This window comes from Indicator indicator, chromosome 10, assembly GCF_027791375.1.
Source record: "Indicator indicator isolate 239-I01 chromosome 10, UM_Iind_1.1, whole genome shotgun sequence".
Classification (NCBI taxonomy): Eukaryota; Metazoa; Chordata; class Aves; order Piciformes; family Indicatoridae; genus Indicator; species Indicator indicator.
The window spans coordinates 20,967,993-20,989,193 of record NC_072019.1 but is presented as its reverse complement, the minus strand read 5'-3'; the positions used below and the strand labels follow the sequence as shown (position 1 = coordinate 20,989,193).

Genomic DNA, 21,201 nt, shown 5'->3' with positions numbered 1-21,201 from the left:
CACGCTCGCCAAATATAGCCAAATCACCATGGTAAACGTATCGACAGAATCATATTAACAGCTGCTGAGCATTTACAGGGCTGTAAGTTATACAAAAAAAGAAGGAAGGAAAACACACAGGGAAATAAACCAACTCTGATCAGCAGTGACAAGCATTTATTTAGGAGTCACTCGATGGAAATATTTTTTATGCTTTAATTGCTAATTATGGGCTCCTACAGAAGGGTGGCTTTGGACAAAATTTTCTCTTTAAACCGGAGCACTAAACCAAAGTTGAGCACTTGCTACCTGGATATATCTTAGGGAAGCAGAAGAAGAAGGATTTATTTTTTCAGTGCTGCCCTTGTTTAAATCAAGCCTAAAGTTCACAAGGCAAAATTACATCTCCCCTGACTTACCAAGCAAGGACCTTTTCAGTGTAAAGTCTAGATAAGAGCTGAAAGAACACCTAGAAATAGGAAAGCCTCTTCAAAATCCATTTGCTCTGGATCCTGAGCCTTGGTCCTTCTCTCCCTGCTGGACACTGCTGTGCTGAGCTCACCACCCATGTACTTGCTGGTCAGCCTTGATCTAAAGCAGTGCTTCTCCAAGTGTGGGTCATGACCTACTGGGGATCACAAAAGGGCCCAAAGGGGCTACCAGATAGTGGGGTGTGGCTGACAGCATCCTTATTTGCAGCCTCACTTAGACTTGCAGCCTCCTGAAGCCCCTGGGCAGAGCACAGGAAGACAACGACACATTCACTGACACCTACATTTGGTCAGGGACCTGCAAACTTCCATCAACCACCACCATCAGGTCAGATGCTTCCACCTGGGGCAGAGCAGGGCCGTGCAGCTAATTATCATCCCTCTGCCCTGGAGAAGAGAGCTGATGTTAACTCAGAGGGCTGCTCTAAGTCAGACTAGCCATGGAGGGAAAAGACAGCCTTTATTCTGCTCACCTTTCTCAGTATGTTCAGGACCTGCCTTCTCATTTAGGAGAGCACACGACAGATACATGTAGGACTCTCGATACTTCCTCTGAGCCACTCAAGGTCCAGAATGGTTTCTGAAAACCATCTCAGGCTGTGACAGTAATCCCCTTTCCACCCCAGCCCTTTCATCCCTGCTCCCATTTCCTACAGACACTCCCACCACCTCAGAGGCTCCAGCACCCGACCTCAATGTCCTGAGCTGCTCTCATTTTACAAGCTGTGGGTATTAAGTCCTTTTCATTTCCCCCGCAGGCTGCTGCTCCTGGTTTTCTCTGCACTGTTAATATCTTTAGGTATAAAGGCAGTGTCTCATGGGACAGAAGAGCAGTTTGTTTCTCATCCCCATGTCATGAACAGTGAGACAGTCGCTGGTGAGAACACGGAGCACTGAGAATTCGTTTAACATAAATCAGCCTGGTTTTGTACACCTGCAGCATCTTGGGCTAATGCTCTCTCCTGACTGCTGAATGAGGGGAAAGGGGTAAAGAGAAGGGAAGATCACATGAGGTACATCTCAGAAGCACCAGGATTTTTTAACCCTTTGAGATTCCCAGAAATTCCTCAGAAGCCAAAACATTTCGCTCCAAACAACTGATGACTGGTGGGAACTGCTGATGAGAAACCAGCACCCTTCCTAAAGCTGCCTCCACACCACAATGAACAGGACACAGGAGCTGCTCTGCTCCCTGGGCAGCCACCCACCTTCCTTGGGGGCTCAGAAAAATAAAACTAAGATTCTACACAAGGTCAAACACATACAGAGAGCTGCTTGTGTGGAGCAAAGAGCAGAGACACACAGGGAACTCACACTCAAGAAACTTAGATACAGAAAATTAAAAGACTGCTGTAAGCCAAGCCCTCAAACAGCAGGTATCTGCTGGGCCATGGACTTGGGACCACAAGGGAGAGAGGAAGAGGAGATGGAACATTTCTGCTGCATGGGGAGATTCATATCTGGTACCTTGGCCATTTCACCATGGTGCCTGCATGAACAACCCCACAACACTACCACTACTACTAATGCTACTGCTTCATGGTCAGAAGTGACCATCTGGACTGTGGTTGCACTTCTCACTGCTAGGGCCCAGGTTGCTCGAGCCCCATGAGGAGGGCAAGGCTGGGACCCTCCCCACCGAGCAGCACCCTCAGCTGCAGCACAGCCTGGGAAGCAGGACTCTCCCTGCACCAACCACTCCCATGCAATGCATCTTCCTCCAGCCCACAGGACAGCTGAGCCCACGATAATGCACTTCAGTAATGACAGTTTAGTCTGCATCCACTGACTTGGGACAGGCATCAAACCAACACTGGCAAAGGCCTCTACACCTCTCACTGCAAGAGGTTGCATCTAATAGCTGCTACTTCAGTATTAGCAAGGACCTGTCTGCCACTCTAGTGCTTGGGAAACAGCCCTGAAGGACAGCACCATGAGCTCTCTCATTGCTTCCTAGAGTTAATAGACTTCTTCAAAGCTGGCAATTAGAGCAATGGGTTGGTTTTTCTAACTGTACTTGGACATCCCCTAATAGACCTGAATTTCATGAGTTGCACTCAACTGTGTGGCTCCCTCCTGTCAAAGACAGAAACAGGATGGGCTGAGGCCCAGGCACTGTGAACTTACAGAGACATTTGCTGAGACCCCAAAGCCAGGTGTGCCTACTCATGCTGCTTGCTCTCCTGCAGCATTCCCATAACCTTGTGAGAAGTCCAGAGCAGAGATCCTTTCAACTAGCTTTTTCCTAGAATCTCTTTAAGTGCCAACTTAGAAAAGGAAAGGATGGGTTCTCAGGTACAATTTGTATCTGAGTAAGGACAATAAGATGAGGGATGGAATGGCCATCAGCTGAGACACAGAAAGAAGAAGCTGTTCTCATGATAAATGCCAATGCCAATTCCAATCCCATGTACTTTCTTTTGGCATTTTTCAAGACAAATTGGGGGCCAGAATCTAAGTAACTTCTCCTGCTCTACTGCTCACACTTCTCCTTGCCTGCTTTGGAAAACACACAAACTGTACCATAAGTTGAAGGCACGCAAAAAGTTAGCACAAAACCTTTCTTTAAAAATGTGCTTTAGTTCTCTATTTCTTCCCTCCAACCACCTTCCCCATTCAGGTCCTTCTGTCACACATCCTTTCCTTCCCCTAACTCATTCCTTGAAAAACAAAAACACAACAAAAAGAAAAGCACCCACAGGAAACCGTGTGCTATCCTACTCCATCTGTCCTTAAATTCCCTCCCATCTTTGCCCCTCTACATCCCTCTTTTAAAGCAGCCCAACTGCCAGGCAGTGGGACTGCAGGAGGATCATCCCAATCCTGTACATCAGGGTCAAGGTACCTGAAAGGCAGTATTTAGCTTTTCATAAACTACAAAAACTCTGCAGAGAGACTCTGCCAGCATCTCTGCCTCCTCTGGCCCTTCTGTTTTCTGCACCTAGACTTCCTTGTCCTCCTTTCAAGCTGTTAGTTGGTGGGTCCACAGAGTTGGGAAGGGGCAGGATAGGTCAGTGGGGGCACAAGTGAGGCAAAAAGCTAATTAAGCAACAGCCAACCCTTGACAAGAGTGGGGAAGCATCCAAGGAACAGTGGATTGTGGGACACCAGTGTCAGTGACACCACTGCACAGCATCTCCTGTGCTCCCAGTGATGCCTGTGTGAGGATCCAAGCCACTGACAACACCACAGCTCTAGGCAAGCAGCATGCTGGAAGGAAAAGGACCCCTGGCTCCTCCCCCAACCCAGCCCCCTGTCCAGCTTAATAAAATAAATTCCATAAGGCAGGGGCTCTGGAAGAGAGAGGAGCTCTCTCCATCCTCCAGATATGTAAGCATCTTAGAAGGTAAAATGAGAAGGGAGACAGACAGATGGACAGACAGACACTGCTGAGTAGCTTAGGAAGGCCCCAAGAAGAGACTGTGCTATGACTAGGAAAGCCTGCTTTGGCTGGCAGGCAGGACTTATCTCCCAGCTGTCTGCTGGCACACCTAGGCTGGATGAGCCTCCCCTTTCTGATTTTTAGGGTGGTTCTTACTTCACCCAGCATGATGCCAGCAGCAAGGGAGGCTGCCCTAGGGAGAGGCTTGCCATCAAAGACACCATCAGCCCCTCAGCAGAGAAAGTGTCACCCTCCTGCCACTTGCTGGGGCAAATGCAGCTGCCACAGGAACCTGGATTGTCAGCAAATGGGATGGAGGAACAGAGCATCACTCTCCACTCCTCCAGCTTGACCCCAGCACCATCAAGCTGTCTCTTTCAGCACACCATTCGAAGAGAAGTACTTTCTGGACCTGCTTTTATTCAGTCCTCCTTTTAAATGACATCTCAGGCACTGCCAGCTCTCAAAGACATCTGCCTCAGTACTTCAACAAGTTTCTCTTTCACTCTGTTAAATCAGTGGGTGGCCTGGAGGTGCAGAGCTACAATTACTGCCTCAGGAGAGCCACATCTCCTCTGCCCTGCTGTGGTGGGTACACAAACCTACAAGCTCCCTGTCAGCTCATTCACACCTCTCACTGATATGTTGCAGCATCCAGAGACAGGCTGCCCTAGGACCCCTGCTGCGAGCTCCTGCGAGCAGGACCCATGGGATGTGAAGGACTCACACCAGGTCAGAGTTGCTTCTGTCTGTGTGCTGGGGAAGTACCCTTTCATCTTTGATCTGTGTCATCTCCAGCATCTCCTGGCTTCTCTAAAAGGAAATACCAGTTTATCAACCCCAAAACCTCGTGGCTTTGTATTTAGGCAGCTGGACCTGCCCTGAGAAGGACAAAGGGAAATTAAGCCATATAAAAGGGAAGACCCAAAGGGAGCAACTGAGCCACCCCAGACCAGCATGTAAATACTCTTTAGTGAATCAGCCTACTAACAGCACTCTCAGCAGCCACAAAAGACTGTTCCTCATTGAGGAACCTTTTCTCCTCCCCACAGAGTAAAGAGCATGTGCCTGGTACCTCACTGGCTGCGACTCATCTGTGAGGTGTAATGGTGCTACTGGGAGCAGGAAAGATAGAAGAAATGCTCCCACTAGAAGAGCTCTCCATCAACTTCCACAAGAAGTAACCTCTAGAGACTGAGCAAGGCTCCTGCTCTGGTCCCTGTGTGGCTGGGATTGCAAAGGACCTCTCTAACCCTTTGTACATCAGCCCAGGGAAATGTGGTAGCCAGAAGCACAAGCCAAGGATGCAGAAGGACGAAGTCTGCTGAAGATAGACCTGCTAAAAGCTGTTCGAGCAGGCTGTGCCAATAGTCTCATTCTTCATGTAAGAGAGCTCCCTCTAGGTTAGACACTCGGGTATTTCAGAAGCCATCTCTCAGTTTGGAGTCTATGCCCCGGTGCCTTTATCTCCAGAGAAGTGTCTGTCAGTGCGAAAGCCTGCAGGTCCCCCAGGAAACGGGGGGTTTGCTTTCCACTCGCAGCCCAGCCCTCCTGCTGCAGGCACGGGCTGCCGCTGGCTCTGCCTGCTAGGTTCACACGTGTGCCTGCGGCTTGTGTGCCCTCACGGCTGCACACAACCACAGCTCCTCAGCACTTCACCCATCAGAGTTACTCTGATACGTTCAGCTGGAGCTACACCAGGGAAGGAGCCGACCTGCAATTACTCCAGCCCCAAGCTCAATCTTTACCCTGCTTTGAACCACTTATGAATTATTCCACAAACTGATGAGCGGGGGAGTTCAGCAGGGGCTTTCAAATTCACAGAACTAGAAAAATCAGATGGAAAAGACTTAATGCTGGAAAATGCAGGGCCATTCCCTGCAGTGGGATCCCAGGAGCTTCGTGCAAACTAGTTTTAAACCTTGAAGTCTTTAATACAACTTCCTGTTTTATTTTTATTTTACCTAGACTGGTATTTACTAATAAATATGCAGCTCACTGTATACAGAACAGCAGGTAGCTCCCATTTACAGCTGTATGTAACTGACTGCAATATTCAACACCCTTACTCTGCTATGCAGTATAATACTAACAATAAAACACATACTCTATTTGCAACTGTGTCCATGCTACTATTCTGGTACGTGACACACATTAAGAAACAAATTCAGAACATAGAAAAGAACTTACTATTTACACAAAAAGGATGCATGGGGATTTTCAATAGGTTCCAGCATAATACAGCATCATTTTTATATCTTGTCTGTTCCCTTGGTCTTGCTGATTTAATACCTCTTTTCTCTATATAACCATAAACCTATAGGTTGTATATAGATTTTTTTTTTAAACATAATATACAGTGCCAGGGTGTATTTATAATACTTCACTATACAAATGTAAGAATTGTCAGAATGACTCAGTCCAAGGGCCACCAGGCCAATATCCTTCTCTAACAGTTTTTCCCACTAACATGGGTTAGGCAGACAATAGAGCTTATTACAACCTCCTTTTATAACCATGTTAGTGATAATAATACTGGCTTGTGTTATAGAGCACAATGGACAGGGAAGCAACCTCATCCCCTTTAGAAACTGAGGTAGGGGAGATGGAGATTATATATATGCATGTATGTATAAAATATATTACACACAACTTGATGGAGATCATATGTCATGAGAAGCACCACCACCCACTCCAGCTCTTGCCCCCTGCCTCACAGACCTGCCAGGCACCAAAAGAGAGGCCACAAGCCTGGAGAATGCTGCCCAGGGAAGAGTTAACGGTGGAGGTCTCAAGCCTGAGCACTGCAGGTGTCTGCTTTTAATTCTTTGCTGTTCTTCTCCCAAACAGCCCAAGGATTTCCACCCTCCCTTCTTCTCCTTTACAAATGAGTGTTTAGCATAAGAAGAGAGGCAAGAGGAGCCAGGGCAGCAGGAGATCTCCTGCAGCCCTTTCTAGGCAACCTGAGCAGGCGGGAAAAGGCAGCTGGCTGGAGCCCAGCGACAGAGCAGGGACCATGGGACGAGTCTTTTCACATCTGGTTAAGTACTGCTAAACCCTCCGACGAGCTGCCTAATTATTACAACACTTCTGCCGAAAAATTAATGTGCTTGGCTGGTTGCACTGGGGCAGAAAGGGTAGGAAAGCAGCTGTCAGGATGCAGGCAGTGATGGGAGCACCAAGAAAAGAGGTTTGCTCTACAAGAGCACAAGAGAAGGGCAAGGAGCTCTTCCTGCAGGGATCCTGCTGAGAAAACAGCCTCCTCCCTGCTGGTTTTGCAGAACAGCCCCCAGCAGAGGACAGTGCCAAAGAGTTTTTACTCTAGCAAGGGCAACACTTGCTAAGAATTCAACCGACATGCCTTGCCTACCAAAATCAACAGAATGACCTGCCAGCATCCCTGAAAATACCCTGAAGGCCCAACAGCAGGGCTTGGAACAGGATCCAGGGCACTAGAGTCTCCTCTACTCGGCTTCTGCCCACCTCTCCTTCTTGAACCCTCATTTCAGTAACTTTCACAAAATCCAAGCAAGGCACCTTATTTCTGTAGGTCTCTATTGGTACCAGTAAGGGAGCATCATTCATATGCACGTCTTCCTGCAAAACCCATTTAAAAAGGGCTGCAGAAAGGACACCAGTAGCTCATGAGTACTGCTCCCCCAGGGAAGCCATCTCCATGTCAGGTTATGATCAGCATGCTGGTGGGTAAGCCCCTTGCTGCTACAGCTGTGGTGGGATTAAACTCTCTTCCTAGACAAAAAGGTGGGCTTATTTCCCAAGAGGTGTCCAAGTGTACCCAGAGAGCTCAGCAAAAGCAGCAGCCTGCTGGGTGCCTTTTACCCACAGACATTTGATGAAATTAATGACACAAAAGTAAGTATAAAGGCTAAGACAAATAGAATTGGCAACAACTTGAACCTTTGGCCTGTCCTTTGAAAAATCTCTGGCAAGTCTCAAATCTTCTTGATCTGCTCACTAAAGGGATGACTGTCCCACAATTATTTTCCAAGCATTTGTTGGCAAGTTGTAGGAGGGAAAAGGCATTTCACTGAAGCTATTAGTACAAAAGCTCAGCTCCAGCCAGGGCCCTGGACTCCACTTCGAATTATAATATTTTAAGTACCTGAAAATAAATATTTTGTCAGCTGCTGAGAATTAAGAAGTAACTTCAACCTTTCAGAGAGGGGAACCCTGTGGAGAGCCTCAGAAAGTTAGTTGCAAAACAGGCTTTGCCCAAGCCATTCAACCTGTCTAACACACACTGAGTCTCCCCTCCCATGCTCCTGGTACTTTGCGAGCTGCTCAGAGCTTCCTGAGCCATGACAGGCTCTTGTGCACCCAGCAGCTCCTTCCCAGCTGCTAAGTGTGCTAACAAAAGATACTGGAGCAGCAGTTCACTATAAACTGGATTTAAAATGAGCATCTCTGAGACAGCAACAGTGTTATGTCAGGGCTTCCTACTTAGAGTTGCCAGTCCACTCCCACCTTGCTCCTTGGTGCTATTGTTCCATGTCATACCATGGACAGCCCAAGGAATTTTATCCACAAGGATTAAAAACACATACTTTTGTTTTGGAACATCTGACTGTGAGCAAGCACTCGGGTAGATGTACCGACCACCTCTCAGACCTCCGAGCACAGTGAACACTGTTTGTGCTCCGGTGATGGCAAAAGGAACCCACACAAAGCAGAACATCTCTGGTTTTCCAGAAGAGCTCGAAGAGTTAAATCCCTCTCCCTTCCCCCCAATCTTTCTGCCTTTGGCCTTTAGATCAGCCTTGGTTGCCAGTGAGGACTCATCGAAACACCACGAGGCTGGGCCTGTCAGGAAGGAAACCAGTGCGTCCAGAGTTTTGTTGTTGTAAAGACTTTTTTTTTATTTTATTTTACTGCTCAGGAAGGAAGCCAGAGCCTGCGCTTCGACTCCAAGAATGTCGATTACTCATCCTTCCCTGCATTATTTCTTTTATCTCTCACTTTTATCTACCTTACTCCAAATTTTTCTCCCCTGGTTCTTTCTCTACTGTTCCTAGTCACTGCTTTCAGCTGTTCATCCAAGTTTCATTAAGAAATAATTTGGCAACTGTTTCTTCAGAATAAAACCCAAATGATAATGGTTATTAAGCCTCCATCCCTTCCAACACACAGCCTTTTCAATCCTGGTGCAACCATCTGGACACTGTGGTAATAACCACTGCCCCAGGACCTGAGCACCTCTGAAAAGTGAACACAACCACACTCAGCACATGGCTGTACTACAAGAATATTGCAACCCCTGCTTTAAAGACAGGCAATGAGAAAGGACTCTGCTTGTCCAAGGTCAATAGAGTCCACAGCACAAGCACAACCTACGCTCAAGGCTTTGCCCAGGCAGCCCTTCCCTTTTCCTGCTCTTCATGGCTGCCAGGAGAAGGCATGCTCAGCTCTGCCAATAAATGTGCCCTTCATCTTCAATACCTTCACACCAGTGAAGCTAGAAATGTGCAACAAAAGTATGTGACAAGTTGATGACACGTTTCCTTAGCTGTAAAAAAAATGAGTCCTGGATCACCCGAATACCAGGAGTCACCTGAGTACATAACAGGGAGACTATCAGCAAGTGGTGTCTAACTGCCTTCTCCTCCCAGGGTCTGCAAAATCCATCACACCACCCGGGGATTTCCTTTTCTTCTTTGCCCAGGTGCAGCTAACAACCCAGACACAACTGGCAACATCTGGGAGAACACAAAACCAGATGTTTCTCATTGACATCACAACCTTCCAGCTTTCATCAGAGTGTGCCCACTCCCTGGGCTGGGCACTTAGGGGGGGACATGCATATGCTTCAGACAAGTGTCCTCACAGTGTTCCTGAAGAGATGACCAAAGGTGAAGCATTTTGTTTTCAGTTTAAGGCCCCTTCTTCCTTGAGATGTGCTGAAAAACTCAGGGTCTGATCTGGACCATGCCATACACAGCTTCCCCAGGCTACAACACCCCCAACATCTCAGTCACATGCAGGCGAGGCCAGTTCTCTGCTCAGCTCTGTCTTGCTCTAACAATCCTCCCCTGTTTCCACAGTTAATGTGTAGTTTTCATTTTAAGAGGGGAAAATAATGAGATGGTGGGAACATTACTTCTGGCTAATGGAGACAGAGATCTGCAGATTTTCATGGCTTACTTTTTCCAGTGTATTCCAGTCCTGATCCAAACATCATCATAGTTATTTCTGTCCTGGACCCAACACATTGGTCAAATTAAGATAGAAATAACTTAGAGCATTTTTCTACTTCATGCTCTCTCAAAGACCTCTTCAGAGCTTACTATTTTATTTCTGGTCTGCAGACTCTTGCTTCCCTCACTTCTGAATCTCCATACATCTTCAACACAGCTTCCCTGAACATGTTAGCCCCAACTCTTGAGCGAAGGTAGACTGCTGATCACCACCTCTCTTCTGTAACCAGAACAACTCTTGGAGAGCCACGCTTCTTCATGTGAACCCAAATGTGCAGAAAGGAAGGAGCAGCGCAGATGGTGGCAACCAATCCCATGAGTTGAGGACACAGAAGCAACACCAGCAGTCCTGTTCAGGTCTGTGCACTGAGCAAAGGGCAAAATAGAGGGTGAAGAAGCGGGGTTATAAGAATTTAGCTGCTCATTCTGCCCTTTTCCTAAGGGGCACCTCCTGATGTATGAATCCACTCAGGCTGGCAACTTTTTATTGTGACCGTTATGTCTTCATCTCATGCCCTGCGTAGGGTTACCAAGGTCATTGATTGCTCCTTCATCTCCACAGTAAAAAAAAAAAAAAAAGAAGGCCAGTGGTCAAAGTGCCTCCTCAGGGAGGCTAAGGAAGAGTGCTCAGGAGAGAAAAGCTATCACTCTGGCTAGGAACTTTGCTGGAGGCTCACCTCCAACCTATAGTGCTGGTAATGAGAAGTGAGACTGGTTTGCAAGGAGGAGAATAAACAAGAAGGAAGTGAGCTCCTGCAGCCCCCTCAATGGTGCTGCAGCCTTTGGCTTGGATCCCTCTGACCTGTGTTGATATCCGGCACCCGAGGTGGCACTTTCCACCCATCCACAGCCATTAGGACCTTCCATACTGCAAACAGCCATGAGGAGATGAGGTTCACTCTAGCCTGCAAGGGCCAAAGGTTGGTGTGGGTGTGGGGTGGATCTGCTGTGGCACAGCCAGGCCACTGATAAGGCTTTCGCTCACTGAGCCCGAGGTGCAGGGCCCAGGATGCTGTTTGTCCCCACAGCCCTCTTCCTTGCTCACTCACATACACTCTTGCATTGTTTCCAGCACAGCATAGGAGCTTGAGTGGGGGCTGCTGGTAGATAGTTTTGTGGAGCCTCTCCCCAGAAGAGGGCTTCAATATCAGAAGCAAGGTTGGAGTAGAAGGAAGAGCTGTAATGTGGTACGAAGTCTTTTCCTATCCCAGCAGAGCTGCCAAAGCAGGCTCTCTGCAATGAGAGCTCGTTATCCTATGCCTCCTCATAGAGAGGGATGTTCCAGGACAGACATTTCACATTCTAAATGGCTTTGCAAGTTATTTCCTAAAGTGCAGAAAAACAATATCAAAACCAGATTAAAAGGTTGAGTCCTTTTTAATTAAAAAGATCTTAATTTGAATCAAAGTACCAAAAGTCCTGGTAGAAAGAAATGGGTCCATCAGGGTAGTGGTTAGGTAGGCACTTTTTTCTCTGTTTACAAAACCTATTGCATCGAGTGAAGCTTGCCAGAAGGAGCTTTTACCCTGTCAGCACACAGCCTGCCTCCTGACTGACATCCCAGCGTTTTCTGGTTTAGTTTTCATTCAAGAGCTGCAAAACGCTCCACCTTCCTTCCACAGAACAAGACTGTGCTCGGAAAGCCAGCCATGCCAGCCGGCCCAGCATCTGGACACGTCCTGCTCCTCTCACCCTGCTCGGGGCTGCAGCATCTCACGTTGGCGATGCATAAGCAAAGCTGTGGGACTGTACCAGCAAAAAGCTCATGTGTGAAAGCTTTTGGGTCTTTGCAAATTAAAAACTTGACATTGTTACTCTGGCAAGAGCCAGTTACTAAGAACTGGGGCTGCTAGAGGAATGCAAGGACACAGTTTCCAGCTCCTCCTTTCAGGAGTATCCAGATAGATACAGTTAGTGCCTTACTTTTCTCACTGCAGAACAGCTGGTCTTCACAAGAAAAAAGTAAAAAACACTTTCTTGCTCTGCAGTTCAGTGAGGAAGCAGATCTCAGCCTTAAGTTACTAGAAAAAGGGAAGGTTTTTGAACAATACTGAGTAGCAACAACATCCCAAGTGCGGAAAAATACGATGGAAGTGTCCCACACCTGAACTCAACGAGCAGTTTCACAATCACGAGGATTCCCTCCCCATTTTATCTGCATTTAAGACAATAAATCTCTCTTTGCCTCACTCCTTCCCCACATTGCTTTCCCCCCTCTTCTGTTGCTCAGGGTACTGCTGCAATTCAATACATCAGCAAATGGTTGAAGGAGAGGAGAAAGTGACGGCTAAAGAAGAATGCCTGGCTTAGCACAACCACCATCCATGTTCTAGTAAGACAAGACAAAGAAGAGGATAGATACAGATACTATCAAATCCCACAATACATCTTCAGCCACAGCTTTCGTTGACTTGAGGGCTAGGGTCCACGGAAGGACTGCCGCTCTGGCCAATACTCCAGAAGCAACAGGAAAATCCTTCAGCACTAAGGTGTAAAGAAAACAGAATTCAGGGTGATGAATTTGCCCCAAATGTCTGTAACCTGCGAGTTTATACAGACAGAGATTGCTCAGGCCAGCAGAGCCAAGCACGCAAACAACGAGGCTGCTTGAAAGGGGAGAAAGCCACACATACAGATTATGTGTGTAGAGCTACAAAACCCAAAATGGAACAAACCAAAACAAAACAGAAACAAAACCCCCCTTGCCCTTTTCCAGAGGACACTGTATAGGAATCTGATCCCATATTAACATTTCCCAACTAGAAATCCATTATTCCCAAAGAATTTCAATTGCTTTGCATAACTGAAAATTGTCTGTGGAAGTCCCCAGATTTGCTATTCCATCCTGAAGAAGAGAGGTGAAAAATTCATAGGCTATCAAGAAAATTGATATGATCAAAGACCACCAGTGACATGAACCACAGGATAAAAATTGTCACAATTTGCTTTCAATGGCTGCTTTGCTTGGAATATGGCATTAAAAGAAAACAACTTTGCCCCACTAGGAATTTGCATTAGAAATCCATAATAAAAATAAAGCTTAATATTATACAAATGGGTACAGTTCTCTGTAATGCTCCTGATGCAGATTAAGGTTAGACAGATTTTAGATGACAGTTATTTACCTCAGTCTAACACCATCTATGTACAAATGGAATTTATTTTATAGCTGCAGATATTAGCCGGGGGAAAAAAAATAAGAAGAGATGAGAGGAAATCTTACAGTCTCACGTAAAATATAATTATGTCTGTTTTCTGCTTCTTGGAAGGCAAACAAAGAGGGGAAAATGAATCTGCTGCTAGCATTTAATGGGACTTGTCTAAATGATATCAAACAAATAACAGCCAGCAACAATTCACAAACACCTTCACTTTTATTTTTTTTCCATGCAGAAATTCCAGAAACTCTGAAGAGTTTGCTGCCTTGAATACTTCGGCTCCTGCAGAGCAGGATAAGGCCCTTGCCTGAGTATGTCTTTCCTTAAAGACCTTGAAATTATCAAATAAAAAGAATTTTTTTTAATAAAAAAAAAAATCACAGCAGCTCTAATGCTTTTTCTGTCCCCCCTCGAATGTACACCAGTCCCCCCCACTTTGCCTAATTCCTTATGCAATTGCCACCGATCAACCAGGAAACTGTTGCTAACTCTTGAATTTTGCAAGTTAGCAAGTAAAATAATAAAAGTGTGTTTTTACTGTCAGAGATCCTGGCTCACACAGTGCACTTTGGTCATTTCCTTTAATAACTGTAGTTTAGCAGTAATGATTTATAATAGTTCATAATATTCTACTAACTGTACTATATTAATAATACTAATACTTTGCCCTTGCCTGGTGTCTTCTATCAGATGATATCAAAGCGGCACACGCCGCCGTGAGGGAGGTATTGCTATTCTTCTGCTAGGGATCAGGAAACTGTGGTTCCAAGCAGTGCCCGAGGTCGGGATTCCTGATCCCCAAGCCAGCACAGCAGCCGCAGAGTCTGCCTTCACTTCTCCTGCCACCGTTTTGTGACGGTAGTCGAGTCTGATCGATGGGGCTGAAGATTTAATGTGATTAAATCCTTCTCGAAAAGCAGGGTTCGGCCAGGGGTTTTGGGGCTATGGTTTTGACGGGAAATACCGAGGAAGATGGGGAATTCAAGCTGCAATTGTACACTAAATACCCTCACGCCAACATTCAGACACACTGGGCAAAAGAGGAGCGATAAATATCTACTCTGCCTGTGCCCATCTCCCCAGCAGGAGATGGATAAATATGACATTTAGTTGTTGCTCGGCGCTCCGAAGACGGCAGTTACAAGCCCTGACACCAACTCCCGGAGGATCCAAAAAGCAAGGGAAAGGAGACGAGGCATCACTGGCATGGTTGAGACGATATGAAAGCTGTCCGGATGGCAGCGGCTGCGCGGGGAAACATTTTGGAGGAGAAAACAGCCCCAGCCCTCCCCCTCAAACGATCAATTAAAAGCCATCCTTCTGCTGAGCGCCCAGCGAGAACAGCAAATGAGGGCTGCGAGCAGAGCAGCCACCCGGCCGGGCTCTGCATAACAATTGCTGGCAAGGGGAGGCCGGAGGGGGAAGCAGCCCTGTCCCTCCTCTCACCATGGTGATTTGGTATTCCGAGTGCGCCAGATAGCCCCAAATAACAGAAAGAGAAATATAAACTGGAGACCAGCAGATCCAAGGCAGGCCAGATGGCCCTGCAGCCGGCAGGGGCTGCTCCCATCCTGCCCTTCCCCACTTTAACTGTTCAAACATTTCTTTATCCCGACAAGACAATTAAGCCAAACATCATGGATAGAAGTCTCGGCAACAGTTTGCAGAAGGAGCGGGAAGGCTGTTGCCAGAAAAGCAGAAGAAGGCGGCAATTGCTGCATATTCCAAAACCTCCCTCTACGCAGCACATCTAGCTCCATAAGGACAGTGCATGGTGTGTCAGGGATGGATGCGTGGCCCTCATCTCTGCTGCTGCCCATCTGCCTACCCACCCCTTCAAAAAAATCCACTGTTGCTCTTCACTCCTCCTACATCAGGCAGGGCACTGCACGATGGAAAGCAAATGTTCCACTTGATTTATTTCATTATTTCATAAGCAATGTTAAGCCTGCAATTGCCCATGGTCACAGATGATTATTATTAACAATAAAATGCCACTTCACCCCAAATTCTACCAGCCTTGGAAGTGCTGCATCCCAGCAGGAAGAGTCATGAGCATGAGCAATGGATGTGTGCTTTCCCTCTCCAACCCATTGTTCTAGCACAGAATATAAGACGATAAACCTTCTTTCCCCCAGCACATGTACATAAGTACACACAGAGCTTTCTACGCAAGTCCCAGCCCATCAGCACACAGCCCAACACACACACCTGACTGAGAGGGTAACTGCAGAGACATTCCTCAGTCTTCCTTCCAAAACACTACATAATTCAGGAATTCAAGCTGTGGTCATCAGAGCCCTAATACTCATCACCTAAAGTGCAACCTGTATTTGATCAATGGTGAACCAATTGTTTCAAGAGGAAAACTAACTCCAAGCAAGAGATGTACTTTAAAACTCTAAAGTGGAATGAGGAGCTCACTAACATGACTCACAAACTCTCTTGCAGGAGAGGAATTGGTTGCAACACAAACTGACTGTGTCCAAGATGAAATCTGATTACAAAAAATAAAAATGTTAATAAAACCATCCCCACTTTACCATCCATCCTGAGAGATAAGTAAGGATTGCAGTGTGCTCACCAACTGAACCACTCATCCCCAGGGTGCACCAAGAGCTGGACAAGAGTCACTAGCAGCAGCAGGGAAACTGAGGCTAGAAGAGCCAGTGGCCAGAGTGTAGAATGTCACCTTGACACAACAGAGTGTGCTCCACAAGAAGTCACATACAGCACATGATGAAGACCAAGCAGTGTCAGGAAACTCTTGTCTGCGGTCCTCAGGAGGCCAGAGGCATGGGCAGACTTGCAGGGACAACTGAGCTGTCTGCTCTGATAAGGTCCAGCACTTTACCATGAGATCCCAGATTCAGCATGGACCTCTGTCTGTCCCTTTGTAGGAAAGCAATGCCATAGTGACTGGATACAGAAGGTTACTGGGACAGATTTTATTAGAAGCAAAGAATAAAACCAGAGATCTCTCTTTTTTTTTTTTTCTTTGCAATTTTATAACAGGGCTATAGATCTCTTTTGCAGAAAGGAACGTGCCATTTATTTCCACACCTTCTAGGAATCTCAGCTATTGTATGCTTATTAAAGGAAACCCATAAAACATGTCTCCCCGTGTCTTTAACACATGTTTTACAAGAAGCCCCTAAATTCTAACAAATGGCATTGTTTTTCTTAGTAAGTACCTAAGAGAACAGGTCCATCCAGTACACATTCTAACTGCTTCTGTCTGGGAAAACTCCACTTTTCTGTGTGCTTCATGGTTCTAGATGTCCTGAGTACCTGTATTTCACAGCAAGAGACAACTTGACCTAGTGGCGGCATCTCAGCCCAATTTGCTGAGTAACAAGAAGCACAATCCCACCCACATGCACCCAAAGGAGATTCTCTCCCTTCATGGGATGCACAGGTATGGGTACCACCAGCAAGCAGCCCCCTCCTTTAAAAGTAAAGAGAGGCTCATCCAAAAGACTGAGCAATCTCTATTGCACAAATACATATCTCACAGGGCCAGGTGCTAATCTGGATTACATCACCACGTATTCCAAATAATTCTACTGAATTCTGAAGGTTTCTTCCCCTGGTGAAAAGAGGATGAGACTTTGCTCCCATGACTAAATAGAGCAACTTCCAAACATTCCTGAGATGAAAATGCCTGACTTTGGATTCTCATTTTGCTACAAAGAATCTCAAGTGTAAACCTGTTTTCCTGGAAAACTAAGTGAACTACTTTTTATTTAAAAAATAAAAATTAAAATTAAAAAGGCAGGTTTCTTAGAAAAAAATCACCATTTAAACTATAGGATAAACCAGACATTTTAATGAGCTCTTCTAAAAAGATTCTTGTGCAGTGGTACAGAAGCATATGTAGTGCAATCACAAGAAGTCACCTTCCATGGAAAGCAAACCCTTTCAGGAATCTGAAAAATACAGCTAAAAGATTGAGCCCTGTAAATCTGAAAAGCACCCGTCAGACACATGAAGGTGTCGCTGCTGTAAGAAAATCTGACCATTTTTGCTTGCTGTTGTAGCAAAGTCTGATTACATTTTTGCCTAGAATCTACAGCCACCTACCTGCAAAAGCTTCTCCAGCAGCAGCACCAGTAGGCTGCTGTTACAAAGGGTTATACATAACAATTATACAAGGAATCCACAGAACTTCTCAGGGGACGAGAATAAGATGCAACAAACCTTCCCCTAAGCATACATTTAGATAGAAAATCCAGAAATAGGTATGCAAAAGTTGGTGTAAAACAGGATCACAATTCTATCTGCAAAGTGTGATCTTTCAAATTCCTCATTGAGGAAGTTTTTCTTTTCTACTGGTCAACATCAAAGATCATTAGGATCCTCTAGAAAGCTCCACTGCTTGCCCCCTTGGCCTCCAGCAAACACATCCATACGTGCTCAGGCACACACCAAATAAACTCGCTGTGCTAATGGGAGCAAAGTTGCCATGGTGCAGGATCTATATGTGATGGGGATACGATAGAGAGCCAACAGACATACACTGTCCTGGTAGTTACAGAAAAAAATCTAATGTTGACGAAATGTCAAGGATGTTGCCTTTGCTTGGCTTTACTACGCAGCAAAGCCTCTTAAAGAAATTTAACAACATGGGTAAGCAAAACAACAAAACCAAATGCTTTCCACCTCATTCCCAAGTTCTTCAAAGTTTTTATTCTGGTTCCTTTCCCTGGCAGGTCCCTGCCCAGCTCCAGCAACAGTGACCTGGGGGGCCAGGTGCCACCATGCCTGCCTGGGCAAAGCCTCCACTGCTCCCAGGAAGGAGATGACCCATGTTCAGTACACGCCAGTGGCAAAGGCAAAGCATGGTGCTGGATGTGGGTGCATCCATCTGTCCGCAGCTGTGCTTCATGTGGTGTAATTCATTTAACAGATCTACTTCTTTAAATGAGGTATCTGACAGGATTTTGCTAGCAAGATCAACAGCAGCTGATGCGCTTTAAATTCATTTAGCCAGCGGACTCATTCCTCTGCCACTATCTCCTGGAGTATTCTTTTGAGTAAGCTTCATTTCCACAGTCGGTGGATATTGATAAGGGAAAGAGCATCAACAAAGATGTCTCTAAGCCTTGCCATCTCACCTGCCTCCCCACCAAGATAATTATATTACTGGCTCACAAATATATACATCCAAACAGCCTCCCACCTTCAGCTGCTTCCCCTAAAGACCCGAAAGGAGCTTACAGCGCAAAAACTAGCATGGTCAGGGATGGATCAGAAGGAGAGGGGGGACACAGATAAGAGATCACATTCATAGTGAAAGGAATACACGGCTTCTGCCTTCAGTGGGAATTGTCCTACCCTCACAAACACCGACATAAAAGACACACTTGCAGCACGTTTCAAAACCAAAGAGCGATGGATTTACAAGGCAGGTTGATTTTACGATGACTTTTATTGAAAAGGTACGCTGGGTTTAGGCAGATGCCTTTTAGCACCGGTAAGTTAGCACAGTGCCTAATTCAAGGAGACAGCCTGAGGAAGCAGTGCCGACAGGGGAGAGAGAGCCGCAATGTCTCTATTACTCTCCTCAGCACCATAAACGGGAGAAGAAAAATCATGCCTGAAAGGAAGAGGAGGGAGCGGTGCAGCAGGGTTTTGTTGCAAAAAGATATAGTCATAATAGCAGCAACAACAACAAAATCATTTTCTAGGAAGAAAATTCAACAGAACAAAGGAACCCATGTGAAAAGCAAACCACTCATGCCTTGGTCTACACATCAGGTTTACAGGAAAACTCCAAGCATAAGTTAGTGCTCTTCTTCAGGGTACCACGCTCTGCTGTCTCCAGACCACTCCCCATCACCTCCTAACTCACCAAAGCTGGAAGCCCGCCCTTCCTGGAGGACTGCTCTGCCCCTCCATGTGGGAAATCACACAGGGACAAGGTTGATGGTGAACAGGGGGTTACAGTCATGAACATGCAGGCTGGTTTCCTTCAGTCCAACCATGATCTGCTAAAGGGCACATCATTTTCAACAGTAATCAAAGAGGAAAAGCACTTGGAGAACGTACATTTACAAGAAAAAGTTTGGGTTTATGTCTCAAAGTGAGAGCCCAATATTCTTAAATTTGCCAAAGGAAAAGGCACTTTTGTCCTAACCTGAGGCATGAATCCTGAACATGATGCATTTGCTCTAAGAACGGTGTGCATGAAGAAAAGCTCAGAAATACCTAAAGCAGCAGTGGGTATATATTTACTACAAGCTCTGGGAAAGTTTCTGGCTACCTGCTCCAGCTGCATCCCTGTTTACATACATATATATGCCAGGACCTATAGACTCACACCAGGGCAGCTTTCTGCACGGTCAGCCTTGTCTCTCCAGCTGTGTGCTGGAAGATGAGTTTCCCTCAAGAGCACCTCAGCTTAAAAATCTGTCAATGTCCACTTAGAGGAGACAAGGCAGTACTGTGCAGCTGATCTTGGCAGGCAGGAAAGGCTGGTTTCCCCTCTGCCTTCAGCAAAAGCCACAGCACTGTGGGACAATCACCTGTTGAGTATCTCAAGAAGGTGCAACTAAAGAAGAGCCGACAAGTCAACAGAGGTACTTACATCTGTCACTTCGGTCTTCAGGACTGGATGAGGTCTCCCGGTCAGAAATGAGGCCAGAAACAGCAAAGATCTTCTTTCCTGTATCATCAACTTTGAGGGAGCCGGGGGAGCTGGAGGGGAGCTGCGTGCCAAACTCATACTCCTTCCCATCAGCATCCGAGAAGCGCAGATGGGGCGAGTCAGTGTCATGGCAGTTTTTCAGGCGCTTGGCCGGCGTAAAGGCTGACTGGTAGCTCTCCCGGTCTTCAGTAGATGCAAAGGGGCGGAAAGCCCCAACGCCACTGTGGTTCAACATACTGATTGGGGTGCAGTCCAGGTTGGGGGGTGCAAACTGGGGGTGGAGGTGAAGCAAGGACGGAGGAAAGTCACGGTTTGCAAACGCTCCCGGCACCCCACCTTGACGGTGATACATGGAGGCAAAAGTATATGAGCCATTGGTAAAGGGGATATGCACGTCCTTGTCTGCTGATACAGGGACCCCAAAAGGCCTTGGCTGCTGGCAGGGAATGGAAGCATCACGGCTGGCTTCAGCAGTGGAGGCGAGAACCATCAGTGCTGGGGAGGCCAGCGGGTTGGGGAGGTAGGGTGAATTCTCCATCTTGAATGCTGCCCGGTGTAAGTCCATCGGAGTCTCTTCCCTCAGCAGGATCACAAGCAGAACTATCTTTCCTGGAAGGAAAGCAAAGCGATGCCTGGGAATGGAGCCGGGAAAATTACTGGAGCATCATCACCCTCCAAAAGCTGCAAGGAAACAGAAGAGAGAAAACAACCAATTAGGTTACTGCGCTCAAGTCTCTGGGACGCTTCGGCAGCAGGGTGGCCACATGTGCTACCACCGACCGGCCAGAGATGCATCACTGTTCTCATTCAAGAAAATCAATAGAGAACTTCACACACTAACGGAATCGGCTCTGGCCCTCCAGGTTAAAGGGTGTCATCTAGTGCAGATGAATGAAAGGCAAACCAAATATAATAACATGCAGATTTAATAACCCACTAATAAACAAGGTTCTGTCTAAAATTAACATAGTAACTCCAAAATATAATTGGAATTTTATATGGCAAAAGAGGCATGTATGTATAATTGCAATAAACTGAAGGAAGCTCACACATAGGTGCACCACAGTTTGCCCAGGGGTGTGTGCACGTGAAACCAAAACTGAAACACCCATCATAAATAGTTACTCAAATAAGCCAGTGTACATGGCGATACTGCACATGATGATACTGTACATGATGCCTAAGACATACATCACAGATGCACATTTTCTCCCACTCTCACAGGATATATGGGTAGGCAAGGTCTTGCACACATAGTACTCGATACCTTCATATGTATATACACACCACTGGGATGTAGGGGTGTGACAGTGTAGGGGTGCAAGTGTGA

The 21,201-nt window shown here is 46.4% G+C and overlaps 1 protein-coding gene across 3 annotated transcripts in view; it reads right to left on the bottom strand.

Annotated features, from left to right (window-relative positions):
- RNF220 (ring finger protein 220) overlaps nucleotides 1-20,436 on the bottom strand; it is a 221,510-nt gene extending 201,074 nt beyond the window's left edge. For all 3 annotated transcript variants that reach the window (XM_054384174.1, XM_054384175.1, XM_054384176.1), the window contains exon 1: nucleotides 19,812-20,436. In XM_054384174.1, coding sequence (XP_054240149.1) covers nucleotides 19,812-20,436 — 625 coding nt within the window. The remainder of the gene's footprint in view (nucleotides 1-19,811) is intronic.
- Nucleotides 20,437-21,201: the final 765 nt, after the last annotated feature.